The sequence below is a fragment of the Anomalospiza imberbis genome, chromosome 37 (assembly GCF_031753505.1).
Source record: "Anomalospiza imberbis isolate Cuckoo-Finch-1a 21T00152 chromosome 37, ASM3175350v1, whole genome shotgun sequence".
Taxonomy (NCBI): domain Eukaryota; kingdom Metazoa; phylum Chordata; class Aves; order Passeriformes; family Viduidae; genus Anomalospiza; species Anomalospiza imberbis.
In genome coordinates, this window is record NC_089717.1 from 1,067,566 (window position 1) to 1,089,167 (window position 21,602).

The following is a 21,602-nucleotide window of genomic DNA, read 5'->3' on the forward strand; positions in this document are numbered from 1 at the left end:
CCATCGCCCCCGCGAGGGGAATTTGGGGAGGTGGGAGTGGGGCAGTGCCAAGGCCGGGCCCCCCCGCGCTCTCCTGGCGGGAGCGGCTGCAGTGGGGACCGAGTGCGGGCGGAAGCGGCCGAGAGCCCAGCGCTGCCCCAGCCCGACCTGCCCCAGCTCCATCCCTGCCCCTGCGCTGGGATGCTGTGGATTTAGGGGGAAGAGGGAGCCGGCAGTGGGTGCTGGGCCTGGGGGCAGGAGGAGAAGGGAAGGAGAAGCAGGGTTGAGGAACAAAATGGTCAAACGATGGACATGGCAGGAGAAGGTGGGATTGTGCAGGAGAAGGAGGAATAGCAGGAGGAAGAGGAGTGTGAGGAAGAGCAGAGTCACAGGAGGAGGAGCAGAAACAGGGAGCAGCACAAGGTTCCACCCCTCCCTGTGTCTGCAGCCTCCCCCCAGCCCCAGGAGCGCTGCTCCCCCCACATGCAGCAGGTGACTGTGGAGGGGGATCCAGGATTTTCACGGGGTGAATCTTGGTGTTTCTGAGCTTGCTTGGGCTAAATGTTGGTGCTTTGGTTTTATGTGGCAGCTGAATCTTTATCTTTTGCAGGAGGTTTTTGCTCACTTTTGATGTTTGGGGTGTTTTTGATCAGTGTCTTGAATTTTGCAGGATTTCTGGGCTGAATCTTGGTGTTTTGGAGATTCTTACATAGAAAAACTTACCAATGATTTGCTGAGACGAACTTTGGCAAGGAGGAACCTCCAGTCCAAGGTGCTCTCCTCTTGTTTTTTCCCCAAACCAGGATTTTTCATTCCAGGTTGTGGCTGGATGGAGGAGGAGGAAAAGCTCCAGAGATCCTGCAGGAGGAGGGGCTGCAAACCCAGCCCAGGGAGCTGCGGGGAGGAAAGAGCCCCCCTGAGCCAGGAAGACAACCAGAGATCCAGCCGGAGCACGGAACTGGTGGAGAAGCCTCATGGCAGGGAGAAGCCTCACAAGTGCTTGGAATGTGGGCAGGGCTTCAGCCGGAGCTCCAAGCTGATCCGGCACCAGAGGATCCACACTGGGGAAAGGCCCTATGAGTGTGGGGAGTGTGGGAAGGGGTTCAGACACAGCTCCACCCTGATCCATCACCAGGTGATCCACACTGGGGAACGACCTTATGAGTGCTTGGAATGTGGGAAGAGCTTTGGGTGGAGCTTCGAACTGAGAAGACACCAACGCATCCACAGCGGGGAGAGGCCCTACGAGTGTGGGGAGTGTGGGAAGAGCTTCATGCACAGCTACCACCTGATCCAGCACCAGGTGATCCACACTGGGGAACGGCCCTACACCTGCTTGGAATGTGGGAAGAGCTTTGGGCGGAGCTCCAAACTGAGAAGACACCAGCGCATCCACACTGGGGAGAGGCCCTACGAGTGTCCCCAGTGTGGGAAGAGGTTTCACACCAGCTCCAATCTCCTCCTACATGAGCGGATTCACACAGAGGAGAGGCCCTTCCGCTGCCCTGACTGCGGGAAGGGCTTCAGGCGAAACTCCCACCTCACTGTGCACCGGCGCATCCACAGCGGGGAGAGGCCCTACGAGTGTGGGGAGTGTGGGAAGAGCTTCTCCAGGAGCTCTTACTTGACCCAACACCAACGGAGGCAACACTAAGGGGAAGCCCTGGGAGTGCCCCGAGTGAAGGAAGAGCTTGGAGTGAGGGGAGGGCTTTGTGGGCTGCTCCAGCTCCATCCCCCATGGGAGGATCCAGGCTGGATGATCCCCAGTGACCCCCGTTGGGCAGAGCCCTGGTGCCCCCGAATGGGGAATAAAACAGAGAGGAAAACAATGGAGCTGATAAAGGGGCCGAGATCTGAGGCCTGACTGAGCAGAAACTGTGGGAGACACAGACACAGTTTAAGTCTCCCTGGGCAAGAAGTGACCAAGCAACCTGTTGTGAGACTTTGTGATAAGATAATGTTCCCAGGTGCCGTGATGTCATGAAGAATGTGTAACCAATGGGAAATTGTTAGCAAACATCGAGCCCTATCTGAGCACCACACAAGTAAAACCCTGTATAAACACCTGGTACCCTCAATGAAATTGGCTTCTGGTCTAAACTCGGCTGTCCCCGTCTCTCCATCGTGGATAAGCCCTGTTGTGGGTGATCCCCGTTGGGTGGGGGGAAGGTGTTGGAGGGATTTCTTTCCCTTCTGCTTGTGCTGCTGTGTTTGGTTGGTAATAAATTCCCTCCGTGTGCCCAGGCTGGGTCTGTTGTCCCCGTGCCGGTGCTCGGGGCGGGATCTCTGCCGTTGCTTCTCTCCAGTCCCGGGCCTCTCCTCAGCCAATGAGAGAACGCGATGGACAAGAGTCAGCCAATCAGAGCGAGCGGGGCTGATGACTCACCAGTTGCCGGGCAGACCCGCAGCACCCAGTGTTCCCCACCTGGACCCCACCCTCCCTGCCCAGTCCCGGCCCCCGCGTGGGGTCCCCCCAAGTCCCTCCCCACTGCCCCCCATAACCTGGGCTGGGTTTAACTGGGAAGCTTTACTGGGAACACTGGGAGCAGGCAGGCAGTGGCAGAGAGCAGGGCTGGGGGGACACACGACCCCCCCAAAATCAGCGTGGGGATGGAGCGGGGGGTCCGGGGAGGGGATGCGGCTGGTGGCGGCTCAGGAGCTCTGTGTGCAGAGAAAAGGGGGTGACACCGGGCTGGAGCCCCGGGGAAGGAGCACACAAGCTCCTAGAAGCTGAGCCCCAGCGCCAGGAAGACGAAGCCCAACTCGGAGCCCCCGATCCCTGACAGCATCTTGCTGCGGGTGGCATCCAGTGGCATCTCTGGGGGGTCTGCAGGGGTAAGGACCCCCAAAACCTCTCAGAGACACCCCAAGCCCCTCCAAGTACCCTCCCAATCGCCCCCATCCCACCCAGGACCCCCTGAAACCTCCCCCCGGTCCCTTCCCGGCCTCCCCAGGACCCACCAAAGCCTCGCCCATCCTTCTCAGGATCCCACCACACCCTTCCTGTTTCCTTGCACTGCCCCAGGACCCACAAACCCTGTCCCAGTCCCTTCCCAGCCTCACCAGGACTTGTCCTGACCCCTCCATATCTCTTCCCAGCACAACCAACCTCATCCCAACCTCTGCTTTTCCATCCCCAATCTCCTTCCAGCTCCTCTAGACTCACTCCAATCCTTCCCAGTCACACCCAGCACCCCCAAACTCCCTCCCAGTGTCCACCAGGACCCCCAGAATCCCAGCCCGCCCTCCCCAGCATCCTTGAAACCACTTCTCAGCCCTTCCACTCCCCCAAGCCCCTCTCCCAGGTGAAACCAGGCTGTCTCCAACTCCCTCCCAGTTGCTCCCAGCACATCCCAGTGGCTCTCCCAGCGCCCCCAATTCCTCCCCCCGTGCCCCAGTGCCAGCTCAGGGGGTGCTCCAGGCTGATGTGCTCCACCTGCCAGCTGCAGGTGAGCCCGCGCAAGGGGGGTGTTTCCAACAGCACCAGGAGCTGGTAGGTCCAGTCCTTGTTGGAGACCATGTCGGTGGCCACCACAGAGAGCTCCTGCTGGCCCTGGAACCACCTCAGCTGGGTGTGGGCAGGGTAGAAATCCATCACGGAGCAGCCCCGGCTGGGAGATCGAGGGCACCAGCGAGATGGATATGCTGGGGGGCACTGGGAGAGAGCGGGGACAGACTGGGATCAGCTGGGGGGAACTGGGAGAGAGAGGGGAGGGATGGGGTGGCCTTGGGAGGGATTGGGAATGGACTGGGAAGGACTGGGGTGGCACTCAGAGAGATGGGAGGGGATGGGGGGCACTGGGAGGGAGGATGGAGGTCTAGGAGTGAACTGGGAATGAACTGGGAATGGACTGGGAAGGACTGGGGCGGCACTGGGAGGAACTGGGAACGAAGCGCGCGGCACTGGGAGGCCGAGTCCAGTGCGGGGCACTCGGCGCTGCGGGTCTGCCTGGCAACTGATGAGTCATCAGAGACACGCGCTCTGATTGGCTGAGAGGCGGCAGCACCACGCTAGGCTGAGATGGACAGCCGGGAGGCACTGGGAGAGACTGGGATGGACTGGGAGAGCCACGGGGGTCAGTGGCAGGGACACAAGGTCTCGGGGATGGGCACAATGAGGGCTGAGGGCTCTGGGCCGATTCCAGGGAGGTTTTGAGGGGCTCCAGGGTCATTGCCACGGCAGGGCCCGAGGGGACACGCTCTGCCCCGCGCTCACCTCGGCGCTCCGTGAGGAACGGGCTGAGATACTCGTGGTTGTACCGGCACAGCCAGTCCGCCGCAGCCCTTTTTTGCTCCATAACGTCTGGGTCGCTGTTCCAATACCTGGCTGCTGTCTCCCCATAGGGGGTGAACCCCAAAAAGTGCCCCACGTCGCAGTCGAACATCGCGTACTGCTCCCGATTGTAGATGAACCTGCTCAGGTACCTCACCTTCTCCGTGCCGTTCATGAAGTGACACTCGGACTTTCCCACGTACGGGAACACCCCTGTGTGTGCAGGACACAGGTCCGGGGGTGCCCCCCCAGCAGCCCCAGAGCTCCGGGATCCACCCCGGATCCCCACTCCGCACCCTCTGTGCCCCAAGGCCGCCATGGATCCCTCCTGCCCGAGGTGCCACTTCCTCTTTTCCACCCTTCCCCCATTTGCCCTTCCACATCCTCTCCCCTCCGACTTTCAGCCTCTACCCAACTCACTTTTGGGGTCCCATTCCACCCCTTTCCCACCCTTTTCTATCAATCCCTAGCCCCCCTTCCCGCTCAGTTTTGGGGTCCTAACCTCCCCTTTTCCCCACTTTCCCACCCTCTCCCGACCCTTCCTCACCTGCCCCCAATCCTCAGCCCCTCCCGCTCTTCCTTTCGGGGTCCCCTCCTCCTCCTGCCCCTGCAATTTCGGGCTCCCACCGCCCCCTTTTCCCCATTCTCCCCCCTGTCCCACCGCCTCCCGCCCCCCCCGCTCTCCCGAGAGCTCCGCGCCCGCAGCCGGGGGGGCTCCCAGCACCACCAGTGCCACCAGTACGGCCCCAGCTGCCGCCACTCGCCCCATGGCCAGCGCCGCCCAGGGAGCACCAGCCCCAGAGCGGCCGCGCTGCGCTGGCAGCACCAGTCCGGAGCAGCGCGGGCTCAGCAGCGCCGCGCGCTCTCATTGGCTCCGAGCACTTTTGGGCACCGATTGCCGAGGCTCTGCCACACAACCGATGACTCCTCAACTCCTCGCGCTCCCATTGGCTGCAGCGCGTTTTGGCTGCGTTTGGATTGGCTGAGCGGTTCCGGGACGCTGCAGCCCCGGCTGGGGCTTTTCCAGGCACGGGGAGCCTTGGGGCGCTGCGCAGCTGGGAGCTCAGCTGTGCCCAGAAATGTGTGCCCGGCTGCGCGGGGTCTCAGGGGTGCCCGTGGCGAGGGGTGACGCTGGCCCCATGCCAGGCACCCCCCAGAGCCGCTCTGTCCCTGCCCCCCGCAGCCGCACAGGGACAGAAAATGGAACCGAGGGTTCCTGCCTGGGGACAAGGAGCGGGAGAGATCCCTCAGCAAATCCGGCACGGGCACAACAGACCCGGCCCGGGCACAGGGAGGGAATTTATTACCAACCAAATCACACCAGGACAAGCAGAGGGGAAAGAAATCTCTCCAACACCTTCCCCCCACCCAACCGGGATCACCCAGAACGGGGTCACCGGGGTTCTGCCCAGCGGGGGTCACTGGGGATCATCCAACGTGGATCCTCCCATGGGGGATGGAGCTGGAGCAGCGCACGAAGCTCTTCCTGCACTCGGGGCACTCACAGGGCCTCTCCCTGGTGTGGAAGTGCTGGTGAGTGACAATCTCTGAATTCCACCTGAAGCTCTTCTGACATTCCAAGCATTCATAGGGCCGTTCCCCAGTGTGGATCCTGTGGTGCTTGGTGAGGTCAGAGGTCCCACTGAAGCTCTCCCCACACTCACAGGGCCTCTCCCCAGTGTGGGTGTTCTGGTGTTCCATCAGGGTGGGGCTCCAGCTGAAACCCTGCCCACATTCCAAGCACTTGTGGGGCTTCTCCCTGCCATGAGGGTTCTCCACCAGCTCCGAGCTCCAGATGGAACTTCGGCCAAGTTCCTGGCTCAGGGGAGCTCTTTCCTCCCCACAGCTCCCTGTGCTGGGTTTGCAGCCCCTCCTCCTGCAGGATCTCCAGGGCTTTTCCTCCTTCTCCATCCAGCCACACCCTGGGAATGACAAATCCTGCTTTGGGGAAAACCAAGGTGGGAGCACCTTGGAATAGAGGCTCCTCACTGCCCAAGACCATCCCTGGAACTCAGCAGGAGTCTTGTGTCCATGGAAATCTCCACTATATCAAGGTTCAGCCCAAAACAACTCTCCCAGGAGTTCCCAATCTCTGATCTCTCCACTTTTGGCGTTCCAGAGGTTTCCTTTCCCTGGGATGATGGGGGTCCAATGGCTCCAGGGGATCCCCCTTTTTTGGCGTCCTGCTTAGGGATGATCCAGGGGCTTTTGGGGGTCCATGGGGTCCCTTCTGCCTTGATACTCTACTTTGAGATCCCAGGGGTCCCAGGGCTCCCTCCTCTCCAGGCTCCCCCCCTTTCCAGCCAGCCGGGGTTCCCCAGCTCCAGGATTGCTCCTCTCTACTCCCCCCACTCTGGGGGTCCCAGGAGTTCCCCTCCTCTGCTCCCCGGAGGTCCCCAGGACCAATGTCCTCCCCCTGGTGACCCTGGGCAATGGCCACGTGGACTCCCAAAGATCCCCCCAAGGGGCTCAGCTCTGGGGTCCTTCAAGATCCAAACCTACACACACACACACACAGAGAGAAAAAATCCTCAGAGGGTTTACTTGGGCCTCCCAGACGATATTTGGGGCTCAATTCCACAATCTGCAAGCTCCAAACACACCCCAATAAAAAAACGCTCTCAGGGACCCCCGATAGATTTGGGACGAGCTCCCCCTCCCCTCTCACCTGCAGGATGAGCTGGGGGCGATGGTCCCGGAGCCAAGGGTGCTGCGGCCACAGGGGTCACTGGAACCTCCTGTTTCTCCTCCTTTTCCTGCTCCTGCTCCTCCTCTTCCTGCTCCTCCTTTTCCCCTCCTCCTCCTCCTTCCTCATCCCACCTCCTACCCAGTTCCTGCCTTCTCTATATTTAGAGTGGAGAACCTTGCTTGTTTTTAGAACGAGAACAAAGATCCCAGATGGAACACGGCTTGCTGGTTTTAGCCAGAAGTGTCAGTGACTAAAGGTCATGTTTCCTCTGCTTTGGTGCTGTCCTTGTTCCTCCTCAGTGTTCAGGCTGGGCTATGGGGTGTCCTTGTTTGCTGCATTTTCAGAGTTCCTCCTGGATCCTTTGGGCAACAGGCTGTGCCCTGGGAGGGCTCTTTGTGCTCCTTTGTGACACAGGAGAACCTTCCAGGCGGTTTCTGCGTGAGCTGCTGCTGTGATGTCACAGGAGCACTGCCACGTCCCCGAGGTGTTCCCGTTGCTGTGGCACACGGAGGCCTCAGTGTCCAGAGTGGCTCTGGGCACTGCTCGTTGCCAGAGGATCCTCCTGCCCGAGGCATTCTCAGCAGCCAGCCCAGCCCTGACGGGTGTCCTTCTGTGCTTGCAGGGCTACAGTCTGCAGACGTGTGCAGCGCAGCCAAAATGATCCAGCACGTGGCTGCTGCAGTTTGCACGCTGTACTCTGTGGCGTATGCGGGGTATTTTTTAACCCACTTGGCACGTAAGTCGAGGTTTTCCCTCGGTGCTGTGGCTTTGGGCTTGCTGTGTGCTTGCTGTTCTTCCTCTGGGCCTGAGCTGACTTTGTAACCAAATTGCCATGAAGACACCATTGCTTTGGGAGAGCTCCTGGCAGCAGCTGCAGCTGGAAAAGGGGGTGTCTGCAGCCAGCGGGGCGTGCACAGCGTTTGCAATGAGCCCTGGGGGGTTCTGTTCCCTCAAGCGGGGAGTCTGTGGCAGCAGAACCTGGAACTGCCTGTCCAGCCAAGAGCTGACCCAGCCCAGTATTTTGTGCTGTTCTCTTGCTGTGTGAAGGGACTGTGGCTCCTGGAGGGACGGTGTGAAAGCAAAATGCTCTCTCGGGGTTGCCTTGCTCCGGGGCATTTCCCACCACAGGCAGTTTTTTTCCTGACAGCATCTGGTTCATGTTCCCTCTCCCGTTGCAGGGCACCTCATGAGTGGATCCCGAGCAGCTCCTCCTTCGGTGAGTGGGAAAGGAACCTTTGGTGTTTGGAATTGTGCAGCAAGTTGTGAGCTCGGCATGTGGCAGCCATGTGCCCGCCTGGGAGGCTGAAGGAAAGTTCCTGCCAGTGTCCTTGCAGCAGCAAAGGGATCCCTGGGAGTTTTCTCCTTTTCTGCTGAAGAGCTTTTGAAGAGCTGCAGGTCTGGTTTTGCAGGCAGAGCATTGCTTGCTGGCTCTAGCCATGGTGGAATATGGAATTCCCAAGAATAAGGGGCAATGTCGACTTTAGCCCATTGTTAGTTGGAACAGCTCCGAACCCAATTTCTGCTTAGTGCAGCTGGATGTGCAGCTGAGGGTAAATAAGGTGATAACTGAGACAGAACTTCCCGTCCCTCACGCTTCGGTCTGTCCACAGGGCACAAAAGCAGCACCAGCACCTCCTCTGGCTCCCTCTGCTTCCAAAGAGGAGGCCAAAGGGGAGGAAGGCAGCAGTGAGCTTCCCGCTGTTCCGGGGGATGATGGTGAACGTCCCTCAGTGATGGGAGATGACAGTGAACTTCTCGCTGTTCTGGGAGACGAGGGCGAACATCCCGCGCTGTGGGAACACAACGGCGAGGCTCCTGCGGTGTGGGACAAGGACAGTGGACATCTCCTGGTGTGGGAGGAGGACGGTGGATGTTCCCTGGTGCGGGACGAGGAGGCTGAACTTCTCCCAGCATGGGAAGTGGACAGCGAACGTCCCCTGGCTTGCAAAGATGATGGCAAACCTGAAGCGTTTTGGGAAGAGGACGGAGAAGCTCCCTGTGCTTGGGAAGAGGACACTGAACCTCCCTCGGCTGTGGGATCCTGGGCTGAACATTCTGACAGCAGCACAGCCCTGCAGCCAGAGGGGAGAGGGGAGTGGTGCCTGATGCAGCTGAGTACGTCTGCTGTGTTCCTGTGTGCCAGAGCAGGGTGCTGTGTGTGTGTCTCGGCATCAGCTGCACCCAGTGCTGCTCTGCAGCTGAATGTGCCAGGGTCATTTCTTGTCCTTCCCCAGCTGAGACCAAGGGGCTGACGGCCCCAGGGAGGGGGGCTGCATTCTGGCTCTGCTGCAAGGCGGGGTCTCACTCTGGGAGGGAGCGTCTTCCACGTGGTTTCTTTCAGGGAACACCGTGAGCCTGGCGGAGCCTGCCGAGAAATACCTGGAAGTGGAGCAGATTGGCCAAGGGTAAGTGCACGGCAGTTACTTCTGCACAAGCAGGCCCAGGTGTTGTGCTGGTGCAGGATCAAGTGAGAAGTCAGGAGAGCTCCAAACACCTCCAGACACTGGGGCGCCATCCTGCTGTCCCTCAGTCCTGATCAGAATTGATACCTGTGCTCAGAAGGCACCGTCAAAGGCCCCTGAGGCTGGCAGTGTCCTGCCTGCAGCAAGGAGCAGGACCTGGAAGATCTTCTGTCCCTGGAACTGGATTGCCTAAAAGAGCCACTCACCATCTGGTGACTGTCAGAAAACAGTTCCCAAGGAGATTTCTTTCAAATATTTTGCTTCAAAAAATATCCTCCGGTCAGGATTATCAACCTAATGGTTTAGAAACAGAAACCAGAGCTGAACTAATAAGTGCTCTATTCTAGCACAGGTAGTAGAGCCCAGACATTCAGTAACAGACACAGAGCTGATGCACTCTGGGGGAAAATGCATCACCTGCCTGATGGCAGGGCCCTTGTGGATCCTGCAGGTCTTAGGCAGGAAATGGGAAAGGATGGAATGCATTCTTTTCCAGTTCTTTAGACACCCATTGCTCACTTCAGGTTTTGAACTAAAGCAGTTTAGTGTGGACATTTGGGATTTGCTCCAGCCCAATTCCTTGGTGTTGTGTCTCAGTTTTCTCTGGCACACCTTGCATGGCAGAGGGCTGGTGGCTGCTGCGCTGTTGTTGGAAGGGTCGATGCCCCCAGGTGTTTGTGAACGCTGCAGGCAGCAGAGATCTCCTGTCTGGGCTGGCTTTCACTGCCAGGGCCTAAAGCGCTGCTTTTTCTTCTCTGCTGTTTTGTCTCCAGGGCTTTCGGAACCGTTTCGAAAGGACTCGACAGGGCCACTGGAGGAGAGGTCAGTGTCAACACGCCCAGCACGTCTGGCAGCTCTCCAGGGCTCTCCCCTCTGCTGGGAGCTGTGGCTGCAGCTTTGGGGGCCAGCAGAGCTTTCCTGCACAGGCTGCTCCTCTGCAGGCAGAGCCGTGTCAGCCTGCAGAGCACAGCTGGGACAGACTTGGTCCTTCTGAAGTGCCCACAGGAATGCAAGGAGGGCAATGGATGTGTGTGTTTGCTTTGTTGTGCAATTCCAACCAGAGCAGTTGCATCTGAAATCATGACCCAATCCCATAGAACTGCTAAAGGGTTCCTGGCAGTTTCACTCTGTTTGCACAGAACCAGAATTACCTCCTGCTTGCAAAGTGTGTTTGAACAATAATGAGAGTGTTGAGGCCATTTGAGAAAACTGTAGGTGCAGAGAATGTGGTTAGAGCTTGGAGGCTGACAGCTGAGGGGCCATTTCTGCAGAGCTTGCACGGCCAAATGTCTCTGGCCATGTGTCCTGTAAGCAGCCCCCAGCGAGCAGAGCAATGGGCTGTGGGAATGGCACTTGCTGAGCTCTGGTGTCCCATCCCAAGGCAGTTGGGCACAGCCCGGCTCAGTCGCTCCAAAAAGACTCGCTCCGTGTTTGCTGCGGCCTCCTGCCACAGACTCCTCCAGTTAAAGGTCTGCAATGTCCCTTCAGGTGGCCATAAAGAAAATGAGTCTGAGAGGGCAGAACAGGGAACGAGCTGTGAATGAGCTCCTGCTCCTGAAGAACAAGAAGAACCCCAACATTGTCAGCTCCTTGGACAGGTGAGTGCTTCAGGCCTTATCCCGTGCCCGGGCCCTGCCTTAACCTTTCCTGGCATCCGTAGTCTGTAGCCTGATTTGAAAATGCCTGACCCAGCCGTATCTTCCCAAAACAACAGCCTGGCAGTTCGCTCCCTCTGTGTCCTTTTGTTGCTTTGGTTTGGTTTTTCCTTCAAGCTGACCCTGTTTTCTGTGTCTTACAACAAGTGCTGGTAAACCACAGCAGAAATTATTTCCCTTGCCTTCTTCTTCCCAGCCCTTTCCCATTGCTGCAGATGCCAGGAAGACCAGGTTCTTGTTCCCAGAAATGCCTCGTTTGCCCATTTGTCACTGGCCTTGCCTGTTTCTGAAGGGACTTTCTGAAAGGTTTTCTGACCCCTTTTGTCCCAAGTGCTGCCCGGCCTCCTCCCCTGGATAACCCTGGGAGCTGTGTTGCCTTGTTCTGCAGGGAAGGGTGGAACTGATGAGTTCAGAAGCTGAACCAGCTGGGGGCCAGTGTTGTGGTTCCACATTGATCTGGGCCTTTGCTAAACTGCATTTTTCACCTGCTTGCCATCTCAGGCCTCTCCTTTCTCACAGGGGTCTCCTCCTTTAGACTGTGCAGATCCCAAGGGCTGTGCAGCCTGGCAGGAATGTCTCTCCATCGGATTCTGTCCTCATTGACAAGTGACCTGGCAACAAAACTCCACTCCAGGCTTTTCCATGGGGGAATTGAGCACTGCACATTGGTCTCCATGCCACTGCTTTCCTCTTCCAGCTTCCTTGTTGATGGAGATCTCTGGCTGGTGATGGAATACATGGATGGAGGAACTTTGCAGGACGTTGTCAGACAGACACGCATGGCTGAAGGAGAGATGGCAGCTGTCAGTCGGGAGGTGAGGGATCCTGCCTGTGACTGCCATGCCTTGGACACGATGGTCCTTCCCAGCAGGGCGTGAGAGCAGGAGTGGCTCCATGCTCACGGCTTTGTTTCTCTGTTGTTTTCATGGGCTGGAGAAGAAAGAGCCCCTGCAGTGAACGGCCTGCCAGCAGCACTGCACTTCTACTCTGTTCTTGCTCTCTTTCCTGCTGTTGTGGCACTCTCTGTCTGTTTTGGATTTGATGTGCTATTCTCAGCTTTGCCTTGAACCATTTGCCTGGAGCTTGTCTGCACTGCACTCCTGGCCTGTCACAGCAAAGTCGCTGCTGGCAGAATTCTAAACTGTCCTTTCTTGTGTGATATATTCCGGCCATTGGTTTTTACCCTCGTGTTTCTTGTTCTCTCTCAGTGTCTGCAGGGCCTGCATTTCCTCCATTTGAACCGGGTGATCCACAGAGATCTGAAGAGCTCCAACATCCTTCTGGGAATGGATGGCTCTGTCAAGCTGGGTGGGTGTTCCTGGCCAGGCACGGCGCTCCCGGGGTGCGGCTGTGGGGCTGCTTCCCAGTGACGGCCAGAGCCCCACAAGGGCTGCTGGGGGCACTGCCTGGCCCCTGCTGCCAGCTGAGAGCGGCTGCCCCTGCAGAGAGCTCAGGAGAGGAGCAGGCTGTCAGGGGTGCCTTTGCTCTGGGAATGGCCCTCCCAGAGGGGCAGGAGTTGGAATCTAAAGCTGCAAGGGTATCAGTAAAAGCAACTGCACGAAAGCTGAGGGTTTCTTTAAGGGTCCAGTTCAGTTCCATCTTTCCTTGGCTACAGCCCTGAGGACTTTTCCAGCTGAATTCACTGCTGCATTCTCAGACTGAGAGCGGGGAGTCTTTGTGCTTGGTTTCCTCATTCCAGCTGCCTTTGACAGTGTTTGTTTCTGTCCTCAGCTGATTTTGGCCTCAGCGCTCAGCTCAGCCCTGAGCAGGACCAGCGCAGCTCCATGGTGGGCACTGCTCACTGGATGGCCCCAGAAGTTGTCACCAGTTCTCCTTACGGCCCCAAGGTGGACATCTGGTCCTTTGGCATTGTGACCATCGAGATGGTGGAAGGAGAACCTCCTTACTTCAGGGAAACGAGGGCCATGGTAAGAGGCCAATTCTCCCGTGGTTGCAGAGGCCTGTGAGCACAGGGTGAGCCTGCACTGGGAGCAGCAGCTGGAGGTTTCTGCACATGGGGAAGGGAATTCCCAGAGGACTGGAGTCTCAACACAGACACATATTCTGCAGTCTCCAGACACAATTTGCTTTGGGATTTACGTTGTTTCAGTTCTTTTGGCTGTGAGGATGTCCTGAAAATGTGAAGCAAGTGCACCAGCTCTTTACAATGGCTGTGGCAGCACCAGGGTTTGGGTTTTTTGGTTGGCATAGAAAAATGAGCTGTGAGCAGCATCTCTGCCAGGGAGGAAAGTGCCCCTGGAGCTGGGGCTGGGAAGCCGGGGTCGATGTGAGCACTTGTGGGTGGGAAGGAAGCTGGCAGAGCGCTGAGTTTGCTTTTCCTGCAGGCTCGCGCTCTGATCCGGCAGAACGGGACCCCGCAGCTGCAGGAGCCCAGGCGCCTGTCGGCTCTGCTGCGGGACTTCCTCGAGTGCAGCCTGGAGCCGGACGAGGAGCGGCGCTGGTCTGCCCAGGAGCTGCTGCAGGTGAATGCCAAGCGGCTGCAGGGGAAGCAGCAGCGCCAGGGAGGGCTTTTCTTGTGGGGCCCCCTCCGATGGTCTCCGGTCTCGCTGCTTTCCACACGCAAAGCAAGCAGAATCCTCGCCTGGTTTGGCTTGGCAGGGGCCTTTCGAGGTCATCTGCACCTGGGGCCCCACAGCGAGCAGGGCCATCTTCAAGCAGCTCAGGTGGCTCAGAGCCCTGCCTGACCTGAGCTTGGATGTTCCCAGGGAGGAGGCACCTCCCACATCTCTGGGCACCTTCTGTCAGTGCTTCCCCACTCTCCCGCTAAAAAAAATTCTGTCTCAGACCTAATCTGAGCCTGCTTCCCTCTCCTGAGTTTCAGACCATTTCCCTTTGTCCTGTTGCAACAGAGCCTGTGAGGAAGTTGACTCTGGAAAGTAACGGTTCATTTCTTTCTTTTTTCTCCTTTGGGCAGCACCCATTTTTATCATCAGCCAAGCCTCTCTCCAGCCTGACCCCTCTGATCACCGCAGCAATGAAACTGAGGCAGCAGCGGAGGAGATGAAGCACTGGAGGACAGATTTTAGTCACAGTAGTTAGTTTGGACAACTAGTTAGTTATGGTAGTTAGCAGTGCTAGTTAGTTATGGTAGTTAGCAGTGCTAGTTGGTTAAGGTAGTTAGGACAGCCTGTTTGTTATGGTTCTTATGACAGCCTGTTTGTTATGGCAGTTTTTTGAATAAAAACTCTCTTAAACCTCAACTCCCTTGACGTTTCCTTTCCTTCTCCCTGTGTGACTCAGCTGCCCGGAGCAATGTGAGGGGAGAGCGGGCCCAGCCTCGCCCAGAGCTGAGCCCCAGCAGAGCCCTGGCAGAGCCCAGAGCATCCTCGGCACCTGCAGAGTCAGCCTGGAAGGAGGCGCTTGGAGCCTTCTCGGCTGCACCCGACTCTTGGTTACAAACTGTGGGTGGTGGAAAATGCCACCGGCTCTGCAAGAGGGCAGAAGGGGCCCGGGGAAGGCCCAAGTGCTCCATGCAAGGGTAAAACCTGCCCTGGGTTTGTTATAAAGAACTATGTAGTCGGTGGGTTTTGCTATTTCGTCTTGACTTCTGCAACTTATTCCTAATCACAACATGAAAGATGAGCTGATTTTGATACACTACAGTTTGTAATCACTTTTAACTGCTTTTGCTGTCGTACAATTTGTCGGCTCTTTGTGGCCATTGCGCTGTCCCCTGTGTCGCTCAAATCCTCAGAACATCATTCATGGATGATATTTTAGTTTGTGGACAGTGTGAAAAACATACATTATAGTTTTGGCTTTTGCAAAGTATTGAAGTGGATGCTACGTGTTGTGCATTAGAATGTTAACTTTTGCAGAAGTAGCTGCAGTTGTGAAATAATAACTAATGCTTTTATTTTTGTAACTAACTGACAAGAACAACTCAGAGATATTTGTGAAACAGCTAATGTTGATTTAAAGTACTTGTGGAAGTAGCTAAAACCGTCTGCATGGCCAGATAACATTTAAGGAACGGGTGTGATGAGGACCCCTGCCGCTGACCCTTCGACTGTCAATAACTGTCGCCTGCTGATGTGGAAACCCAGGGCACTGGGAATATTTCTCTGTCTGCTCTGGGGTGTCCTGACCTCCAGGGGAGCATTGACTTTGACCCTCGTTCATGGAGAAAACTTCCAAAGCCTCAAGGTAAACTAGAAACCACAAAAGTGTGAAAGAGATTGTAGAGAATTGTAGAGAGTAGTGTAGTATTTCACATGGGTGAGACATTTAGGTTTTAGGATTTTTAGTATGTTATAGATGGGTTCAAGATGGAGGATATAGGGTGTTGTCTTGAGTTCCCTTCTTCTTTCTTCTTCCTCTTTCTTCTTGCTTTTAGCTGGTATCTTGTAAATGGGTAGAAAAATCCACATGAAAAATCCGGGTCTTTAGGGCTCAGTTATTGGGTTAGAAAGGAAAATAATTTAGGTGTCCCTTCTTAACTGGGTAGCGTAGTTTTTGATTAGACTCAAAATGCCTTGTAACAAGAGATTGTTGGTCATTTTTGTGCTGTTTTTCCTGCACGCAGAGTCTGGTGCAGACAGTGTGATGAAGTTTTGATAAGGTAACAATAAACAGAAGCTGAAGACCAAAGAAGTCCAATGCGTCTCTCCTTCCTGACACAGAACTGCTCCAGAAGGGTCTCCCCTGCCAGGGGAGCCCCCAGGGAGTTGCCCAACTTGGGGCCTGCAGACTCACACCTGAAACCAGGGATTAGGGGGCTGTTGTGAGGAAGTGACACACAACCCTCAGAACAACAATCCACGATTCCTGCACGTACTCTAGAAAGGCAGTTGGGGGTCAAACCAACATCAAGAGTTCCTGGAACAAGTAAACGAGTTCAAAGAAATCTTTCAATGTGTATAATCTTTAGCAATATGTTTTTGAACAATACAATGGAAAAAATAGATAAGAAGAGTTGCTATGGCTAACCAGTGTGCCTCTGGCCATTGCCAAACACCCACTGCTGTTATTGATTTGTCTCTAATTATGCCTTCTTAAAGTTTTAAAAATTCTAAAGCATGAGGCTCATTTCTCACCAAACCCAAGGTACTCACCCCTTGCTTTCTTGCAAGCCATTGTCAATCCTCAATTTCATCTGGATGGAGGAGAATGACGCTGCAATGAAAACAAGGAAAAGGAAGATGCACTGCTGTGGAGGCCCAGGAGCCTACCATCAGAATCTCAGTCCCTCAGCTGTGGAGGACTGGTCCCAAACAAGAATAGATTTCAAGGTTATGGGGAGAAGCTTGCTTCTCCCATAGATCTTTGCAGGCACATGCTGATTTCTGTAAAGTTATGTTACCCCATTGGCCCGTTGGCCTAATTACCCTAGTTCAACCCCTGTCACCTATTTTGGTTAGTCCCTAGAATGTTCTCCTCTCTCTGTCCCTCGACTGGCCCAAGTTTACTGCATTTCCCTGCCTCTGTTTCCCTATTAGCTGACATGACCCTTAACCCCTCCTTTGCACCATTTTCCCCCATATCCATTGGACCCTGACCCTCAGCTCCACCCTCACTACCCCATATAAAAACCCCCTGTGCCCTCAGCTTGCAGCCTGTCTTTGTCCCTGGAGCCTGTTCAGCTGTGTGCCCTGTTCCTGTTCCAATAAACCAGTTTGCTGGAGATCCTACAAAGACCCATCCTGCCTACTTTGTCAGCTTTATAAAGTCGCCGTGAGCTTCGGGCTCATCAGTGCCGGACGCTCCAAGGGCCTCGGTAGCGCCAGGATGCTACAGACTGGGACAGCCAGGCAGGTGAGGAGGAAGTCACTGCCCCTTTGCCCCTCTCTCCTGCTCCATCTCCCAGCCCAGCATCGCCCCTGGCTGCAGGACAACCTCGCTGCTGACGCCGTCCTGCCAGGGATGGATTGTGGGGATCTCCTTCCCCTTCCCCCTGGCACGGAGGCAAATCCCAGCTTCTTCTCTGCCCTGCTTCCTCTCCTCATTCTCTCCTTCATCCATCTACGTCTTTTCCCATCTCCTTCCTCCCTTGTTCTTTCTTCTTCCTTCCTCTCCTGCTTTTCCTTTTCCCTTCTCCCTGTTTCTAACTCTCCTTGTCCTTCCGGCCCCAGGCACTGAGCTGCGGACAGAGACCAGGGAGAACAAATCCCTGCCACAGAACCTCGTGGAAGAGGCCATTTGGAATGGCTCCACGGTGCAGGAATGCAGTGGGGAGGAAAAGCCCCAGAGGTCCCACACGAGGAGGGGCTGCAAACCCAGCCTGGGGAGCTGTGAGGAGGGAAAACCCTCCCTGTGCCGGGAAGGGTGTGGGGAATGTGAGAAGAGCTTCAGGCAGAGCTCAGCCTATTCCTGGTGCCTCCAAAGACGGTGGTGCTGGATGCAGAGATCCCCTTGCAGATCCATGGGGCTGCAGAGATGCCCCTGCAGATCCATGGGGATGTAGAGACCTCCCTGCATATCCATGGGTGTAATATATAATTTAAAATAAATTCGTGCTCAGGACTAAAAAAAATACAGTATCTTTTTAAATGGAATCAAGTGACAGAAAGAACAATATATACAAGATGAATTCCTGTCTCAAAGGATGGTTACTCTGAAGGATTATTCCATCTAGAAGATAAGCATTGAACTGATAAGATGAATATTCATAGCCAGAACAAGATATTCGAGAGGATTGCCATCTAACGAGACTTCAGCAGAATATTCCGGGAAAAACTCTACACGAGAAAACATGCATTAATATGTGGAAAGGGGCAAGACCGACAAGAGGGAACAGGAAGACCCCCCAGGAATCCTACTACGTCTGAAAGCAATATAAATAAAACCCTGTGGAATCAGTACCTTGTGAACTGCCAGAGGTACGGGGCTGTATAGCCTGAAACCAGCTCCGATCGCCTGGCTCGGCGCTGTTTTGCTTGTGGCTTTTCCAATTTTTATTTGACTTGATTCAATAAATTCCTCTAATTATTAAATTGACTGATTCATTTATAACAATGGGGCTGCAGGGATCCCCCTGCAGATCCATGGGGATGCAGAGATCCCCCTGCAGCCCCTGGAGGAGCCAGGCTGGAGCACGGGGATGCCTGAGAGGAGGCTGTGACCCCGTGGACAGAGGAGCCCCCGCTGGAGCAGCCTGTCCTGGAAGGAGTGACCCCGTGGCACAGTGACCCACGCTGCAGCACTTGGAGGGGGGCTGTGCCCCAGGGGATGGACTCCGGTTGGAGAAGTTCCTGGAGAAGTCTCCAGTAGGAGAGACTGCAGGCTGCAGCAGGGGAACGACTCCTGTCCCTGGGCAGAGGGAGAAGCCACGGGGGATGAACTGAGCACAGCCCCATTCCCTGTCTCCTGCACTGCCGGGGGAGGAGGTGCAGCTGGAAGGAGGGAGGCGTGGAGAAAGCTGCATTCAAGGCTCTTCGTTGACTTCTCATGATCCTGTTCTTGTCAGAACACAGAATGTCCCTTGGACACTCTTGGATGTTCCGGGCCCAGGTCAGAAGCATTTGAGACACTGATATGCAACTGGAAACCCCTGTGGCTTTGAATCTGACCCATGGAACAATTTACCAACCTTGCAGGAAGAACAAGAAATCACACAAATTTAGATATTATTGTAGAAGTAGTCACAAAGTGAAAGGCAGAACTTCTGAGTGCTGTACAGGGGGGGTTTAGGCTTTGTACAGAGGGGTCTGAGTTTTGTACATGGGGATCAGAAGTTCTAAGATGAAGGGACTTGGGCGTGCCCTGTCCTCCTTCTTTCTCCTTCCTAACCTCCATGTTCATGGTGATGTTGGCACTCACAGATTGGTTTAGAGTAGAAAGTCACCATTCAGTATAGGTGATAGGCATTGGGGTAAAACCACAAACATTCAACACGTCATGGATGATATAAAAGATGGCACCAGCCCCCTGGGAGTCAGTGTGTGCCTTTGTCTGACCTGCTGAATGGACCGCAGCAGTTCAGGAAGAAAATCTTTTAGATAACATACAATAAACTACCTTGAGACCGGATGAATGAAGACTACTGAGTCTTTCTTTGTAGGCACGGGTGGGAGGAGAGACTTTTCCATCTTTCAGGGTCACCCCAATCTGGGGGTGAGCCCTGACACACAGTTTGTAACCAAGAGTCGGGTGCAGCCGAGAAGGCTCCAAGCGCCTCCTTCCAGGCTGACTCTGCAGATGCCGAGGCTGCTCTGGGCTCTGCCAGGGCTCTGCTGGGGCTCAGCTCTGGGCGAGGCTGGGCCCGCTCTCCCCTCACATTGCTCTGGGCAGCTGAGTCACACAGGGAGAAGGAAGGGACACGCCAAGGGAGTTGAGGTTTAAGAGAGTTTTTATTCAAAAAACTGCCATAACAAACAGGCTGTCATAAGAACCGTAACAAACAGGCTGTCCTAACTACCTTAACCAACTAGCACTGCTAACTACCATAACTAACTAGCACTGCTAACTACCATAACTAACTAGTTGTCCTAACTAACTACTGTAACTAAACGCTGTCCTCCAGTGCATCATCTCCTCCGCTGCTGCCTCAGTTGCTTTGCTGCGGTGATCAGAGGGGTCAGGCTGGAGAGAGGCTTGGCTGATGATAAAAATGGGTGCTGCCCAAAGGAGAAAAAAGAAAGAAATGAACCGTTACTTTCCAGAGTCAACTTCCTCACAGGCTCTGTTGCAACAGGACAAAGGGAAATGGTCTGAAACTCAGGAGAGGGAAGCAGGCTCAGATGAGATCTGAGACAGAATTTTTTTTAGCGGGAGAGTGGGGAAGCACTGACAGAAGGTGCCCAGAGATGTGGGAGGTGCCTCCTCCCTGGGAACATCCAAGCTCAGGTCAGGCAGGGCTCTGAGCCACCTGACCTGCTTGAAGATGGCCCTGCTCGCTGTGGGGCCCCAGGTGCAGATGACCTCGAAAGGCCCCTGCCAAGCCAAACCAGGCGAGGATTCTGCTTGCTTTGCGTGTGGAAAGCAGCGAGACCGGAGACCATCGGAGGGGGCCCCACAAGAAAACCCCTCCCTGGCGCTGCTGCTTCCCCTGCAGCCGCTTGGCATTCACCTGCAGCAGCTCCTGGGCAGACCAGCGCCGCTCCTCGTCCGGCTCCAGGCTGCACTCGAGGAAGTCCCGCAGCAGAGCCGACAGGCGCCTGGGCTCCTGCAGCTGCGGGGTCCCGTTCTGCCGGATCAGAGCGCGAGCCTGCAGGAAAAGCAAACTCAGCGCTCTGCCAGCTTCCTTCCCACCCACAAGTGCTCACATCGACCCCGGCTTCCCAGCCCCAGCTCCAGGGGCACTTTCCTCCCTGGCCGAGATGCTGCTCACAGCTCATTTTTCTATGCCAACCAAAAAACCCAAACCCTGGTGCTGCCACAGCCTTTGTAAAGAGCTGGTGCACTTGCTTCACATTTTCAGGTCATCCTCACAGCCAAAAGAACTGAAACAACGTAAATCCCAAAGCAAATTGTGTCTGGAGACTGCAGAATATGTGTCTGTGTTGAGGCTCCAGTCCTCTGGGAATTCCCTTCCCCATGTGCAGAAACCTCCAGCTGCTGCTCCCAGTGCAGGGTCACCCTGTGCTCACAGGCCTCTGCAACCACGGGAGAATTGGCCTCTTACCATGGCCCTCGTTTCCTTGAAGTAAGGAGGTTCTCCTTCCACCATCTCGATGGTCACAATGCCAAAGGACCAGATGTCCACCTTGGGGCCGTAAGGAGAACTGGTGACAACTTCTGGGGCCATCCAGTGAGCAGTGCCCACCATGGAGCTGCGCTGGTCCTGCTCAGGGCTGAGCTGAGCGCTGAGGCCAAAATCAGCTGAGGACAGAAACAAACACTGTCAAAGGCAGCTGGAATGAGGAAACCAAGCACAAAGACTCCCCGCTCTCAGTCTGAGAATGCAGCAGTGAAGTCAGCTGGAAAAGTCCTCAGGGCTGTAGCCAAGGAAAGATGGAACTGAACTGGACCCTTAAAGAAACCCTCAGCTTTCGTGCAGTTGCTGTTACTGATTCCCTTGCAGCTTTAGATCCCAACTCCTGCCCCTCTGGGAGGGCCATTGCCAGAGCAAAGGCACCCCTGACAGCCTGCTCCTCTCCTGAGCTCTCTGCAGGGGCAGCCGCTCTCAGCTGGCAGCAGGGGCCAGGCAGTGCCCCCAGCAGCCCTTGTGGGGCTCTGGCCGTCACTGGGAAGCAGCCCCACAGCCGCACCCCGGGAGCGCCGTGCCTGGCCAGGAACACCCACCCAGCTTGACAGAGCCGTCCATGCCCAGAAGGATGTTGGAGCTCTTCAGATCTCTGTGGATCACCCGGTTCGAATGGAGGAAATGCAGGCCCTGCAGACACTGAGAGAGAACAAGAAACACGAGGGTAAAAACCAATGGCCGGAATATATCACACAAGAAAGGACAGTTTAGAATTCTGCCAGCAGCGACTTTGCTGTGACAGGACAGGAGTGCAGTGCAGACAAGCTCCAGGCAAACGGTTCAAGGCAAAGCTGAGAACAGCACATCAAATCCAAAACAGACAGAGAGTGCCACAACAGCAGGAAAGAGAACAAGAACAGAGTAGAAGTGCAGTGCTGCT

At 55.6% G+C, this 21,602-nt stretch overlaps 2 protein-coding genes and 2 pseudogenes across 2 annotated transcripts in view; 2 read left to right on the forward strand and 2 right to left on the reverse strand.

The window, feature by feature from the left end:
* The window catches only part of LOC137464127 (zinc finger protein 850-like), a 263,388-nt gene that overhangs the window by 178,000 nt on the left and 63,786 nt on the right, over positions 1 to 21,602 (reverse strand). The window lies entirely within an intron of this gene.
* Positions 1 to 21,602, forward strand: part of LOC137464121 (zinc finger protein 850-like) — a 242,347-nt pseudogene that overhangs the window by 135,585 nt on the left and 85,160 nt on the right.
* On the reverse strand, positions 2,703 to 5,097 carry LOC137464155 (class II histocompatibility antigen, B-L beta chain-like). The gene is given in 5 exon segments (XM_068175483.1): positions 2,703 to 2,797; positions 3,373 to 3,584; positions 3,586 to 3,634; positions 4,196 to 4,468; positions 4,940 to 5,097. Coding segments are annotated over 5 exon segments (711 nt in total). The 5' UTR covers positions 5,022 to 5,097.
* LOC137464130 (serine/threonine-protein kinase PAK 3-like) lies at positions 5,251 to 18,206 on the forward strand (annotated as a pseudogene).